Raw genomic sequence first — 4,081 nt, 5'->3', positions numbered from 1 at the left:
CTATGTTACACGCTATTGAACTTTGTCTAGCTTATCTTTGTGCCCTCTCTTTGTGACCCATAGTACACATTTCTGAGGCATTGACCAAAGCCTAGAACAAACACACACAGCCTGAATGAATACAAGTAAACTGAGCTCATGGTCAGCAGGAAGCTAACATCTTTTAACTTTTGCAGTTTGATAAGGAAAACATAGTGGGGTAGGGCAAGGCAACAATCCTCAGGTAAGGCAAAAGAACCAGGAGGGCAGGTTTAGGAGGCTCCATAATCCATCCATCCATCCATCCATCCATCCATCCATCCATCCATCCATCCATCCATCCATTCATCCATTCATTCATCCATCCATTCATTCATTCATTTATTCAGCAAATACTCATTGATTGCCTACTCTTTAGGTTGTATTTGAACTTCTGTAAAATTATGGGATTTGAGTAGGTAATTTCCATATTTCCTTCCGGTTCCAATATTAATGAATGCTAGGATTTAGATCTGGGAGATACTTTAAAGATTATCCCAGGAATTCCTTAATCTAGGGTCCATGGTCCATGGATCAAATTTCAGGGATTCTGTCAACTGGCATGGGGGGAAAAAGTTGACATTTATTTTCCCTAACCTCACTGAAATTTAACATTTCCTTCAATTCTGAATGTAGGCAATAAAACATTATGTTACGAAGGAGTCCATAAAACTTTATAAAACTGCTAAAGGAATATATGACCAAAAAAAAAAAAAAAAAGGTTAAGAACCCCTGATCTTAATCTAACACCTTCATTTTACTGATGAGGAAACCATTTCAGAGAGATGGAATTTTGCCCAAGGTCTATTGAACAGCTAAAATTGCTACTAGAACAAATTTAGTTGGAGAGTGGGGGTGGGCCTATAAAGGCTGCTCAAAGGACAGTCTGTGTTGCAGTCTTGCTTGTATACAGTATAGGATCACTATAGAGTTTTGATGAGTCAAGAGACTAAAATTCAATGGCAATAGTGCTAATAGTATCTCTCTCTCTCTCTTCCTCTCTCTCTCTCTCTCTCTCTCTCTCTCTCTCTCTCTCTCTCTAACAGTATAATATAATACCAGATGGTACTAATATGGAATACCCTATCAAGCAGCCACCTAATTAAGAATTGTACCACATTATGGGTGGTTGTTAGTTTTTATCAGAAGTAAAAGTTTAATATGACCAAGTATAATTCCAAAATCTGGGGGCCAGAACTGATTACAGATGAAGTACATACCTCTCTGTTGAAATCTTGTCAATAAATAGCTTTAATGCATGAAGTTACTGCTACTACATGTAGCCTCTTTTCTTGATTTAAAATAGGAATCTTGATTAAAGGTGATCATAAAATCCTCTGAAAGAGACAAGCAACACTATTTAATTTAATCCATTTTACAGATGAAAAGACATAAGTTTATGAAGATCAAATGACTTCACCAAAGTTCCATTTGAATCCATTGCTCCATCTACTATACCATGTTATGCTCCCATGCCCTTAGACCTAGAGATTCCATTATCCAGGCATATATGTCTCCTTGTCATACACAGAAAATCCCAAATGAACCAAGATACCATTTGTGGTCGCAAAGAACTGGAAACAAAGTTGATGCCCATTAATCGTTCAAGTCATGTCTCAATCTTTGTGACCCCATTTGGGGTTTTCTTGGCAAAGATACTGGAGTGGTTTGCCATTTCCTTCTTCAGTTCATTTTACAAATGAGAAAATTGAAGCAAACAGGGTTAAGTGTCTTGCCCAAGGTCACATAACTAGTAAGTGTCCAAGACCAAATTTGAACTCAGGTCTTCTAATCTCCTGGCCCAGCATTTTATCTATTGTGCCACCTACATGCCCCATTTACTACAAGGACTCATTAAAATGTTAAAATGCTTGAACACTACAGGCCAAATTATTTTCTTAATCCTTTCAACCCTAAATAACCCTTTTAGATCCATAATCAACTAGATAGTTACAAAAAAGTTAAGCAGGTCAAATAATTTTGTCACTCTATCTGCTGAGAATGGAATTTTTCACGTACATAAGGAATGCCATATAGGATTTAGAACTGGAAAGGACTTGAAGACTTCTGGTTCAATCCTCTCATTTTATAGGTGAGGATGTAAGTAGCAGTTGAAGACTAGCTCAAAATTAGGTAATAAGCAAATTAGAAAGTAAATTGCATTTGGAATGAGGATGCTGGGTACTCCTGACTCATCTTTACATTCAATGGAAGTTAATTCATTCCAGCTGAGTTTAGCCTTAGCCTAAACTTCTGAGGACAATAATCTTGGGGGTCAAAAGTTTGTGATTTAGATCCAATTCACCCCAACTGGGCAGACATGAAAGAATGTATTTGAAGAGATGAAGGCTACAAAGAAAAAAACCATGACGCTTCTATGCTTATTTTCAAATAGAAACTAAGAGAATCCTGTTAAGGTAAAATAAAAAAAGCCTGAAGTCAGTAACACCAGTATTAAGTGCAGACCTTCTATCTGTGCACGTGCTCATGTCTGAATTCACCGTTGGACTTATTTCCCCCCGCCCCCGGGACCAAAGAGGTGAAAAAGCCAACTTTTCTGGATATCTGAGGAGCTTGTTTGAACTACAAAGTCCATGTAAGAACGGACAATCAGCTCCCAGCATTTTTAAAAAAATGACCGGAAGCAGTCATCCCTTCTGAGCTGGTTTGTGGCATTGTAACCCAAAAAAGGGCATTATACACATTACACACACACAGACACACCACACACATGAAAAAGAGCCAGGCAAATAGCGCTACAGTTAATTAGGGAAAGAGTGGGTGGCTCTGAAAAGAGCCTTTGGGTACGGCATTTCCAAGACCGACAATAGTCTAAGCCCTCTCCCCGCGGATGCGGCGAGCCAGCTGGATGTCCTTGGGCATGATGGTCACGCGCTTGGCGTGGATGGCGCAGAGATTCGTGTCCTCAAACAGCCCGACCAGGTAGGCTTCGCTGGCCTCCTGCAAGGCCATGACGGCCGAGCTCTGGAAGCGCAGGTCGGTCTTGAAGTCCTGCGCGATCTCGCGCACCAGCCGCTGGAAGGGCAGCTTGCGGATCAGCAGCTCGGTGGACTTCTGGTAGCGCCGGATCTCGCGCAGCGCCACGGTGCCGGGCCGGTAGCGGTGAGGCTTCTTCACGCCGCCGGTAGCCGGCGCGCTCTTGCGGGCAGCCTTCGTAGCGAGCTGCTTACGGGGCGCCTTGCCGCCGGTGGACTTACGAGCTGTCTGCTTCGTACGAGCCATGCCAATTTCATAAGAAAAGCCTACCCACTGTGGCAGGAAGAAAAAGAGAAGGCTGCGGTATTTATAGACAAGGTCCTCTTCTGATTGGACTAGAGCATATTCGAAAATCCCGCGCTGAGACCGGATTGGTCCGTTTTAGAGTCTGAAACTGAAGGCGCCAACCGTTGTCGGATTTTTTTTTCTTTTGTTGCTTCTGTAAATGGGACTTTCTGAAATACTGACAAAATTCCTTTGGTACTGTGTCATAGTTTAGTTGAACGGATCTTATTTGAAATGCTACTTGGCGTTTCCTGCAACTGGATAAAAGAAATATTTCTTTTGGAAAAAATATCGAGTTATTTTAGATGGTAACCAGATTTCTCATTCTTTCTATTTTTTTCCTTTCTAGTTCATTTCAGTTAATCAATCAATCAGTCAATCATCCAAGCATTTATTACTCACCTATTATGTTCCAGAGACAGAGGTAGAAATACAATGAAAGAATCCCTATACTAAGGATTTTATATACTATACTAATTTATATTAAAGATTATCTTAGGTGATTCTTTAATTTTCATTAGTCGATTTATTTCTAATTTGGTAGACATAAGTCAGTAGTAGCAAGGGACACTGAAATCCTTGTAAATGTAATATTTGACTGGAATCTGGTCGGGTTTCAGGAGTTTGTGTAGTTTTAAAAAAAAATCGCCTAGGGTTCCTTTGTGAAAGGATGCTTACCTGCAGGAATTTTCCTTTAGAAAGGCTGCCACATAGCATTTTCTCTGCAACACTTAGAGGTGGTACCCTTGAGAAAGTAGACTTTTATCATGCTATGTCATGT

General features: G+C 40.5%; 1 protein-coding gene across 1 annotated transcript; it reads right to left on the bottom strand.

Moving 5' to 3' along the window:
• Positions 1-2,779: 2,779 nt before the first annotated feature.
• Positions 2,780-3,310, bottom strand: LOC140525537 (histone H3). The gene has a single exon (XM_072641033.1). It carries the CDS (start codon positions 3,259-3,261, stop codon positions 2,851-2,853), a length of 411 nt encoding a protein of 136 aa, XP_072497134.1. The 5' UTR covers positions 3,262-3,310; the 3' UTR covers positions 2,780-2,850.
• Between the last annotated feature and the right edge of the window lie 771 nt (positions 3,311-4,081).

This window comes from Notamacropus eugenii, chromosome 2 (assembly GCF_028372415.1).
Source record: "Notamacropus eugenii isolate mMacEug1 chromosome 2, mMacEug1.pri_v2, whole genome shotgun sequence".
NCBI lineage: Eukaryota > Metazoa > Chordata > Mammalia > Diprotodontia > Macropodidae > Notamacropus > Notamacropus eugenii.
Note: the sequence above shows the minus strand (reverse complement) of the source record. Positions and strands in the feature narration are given on the sequence as shown.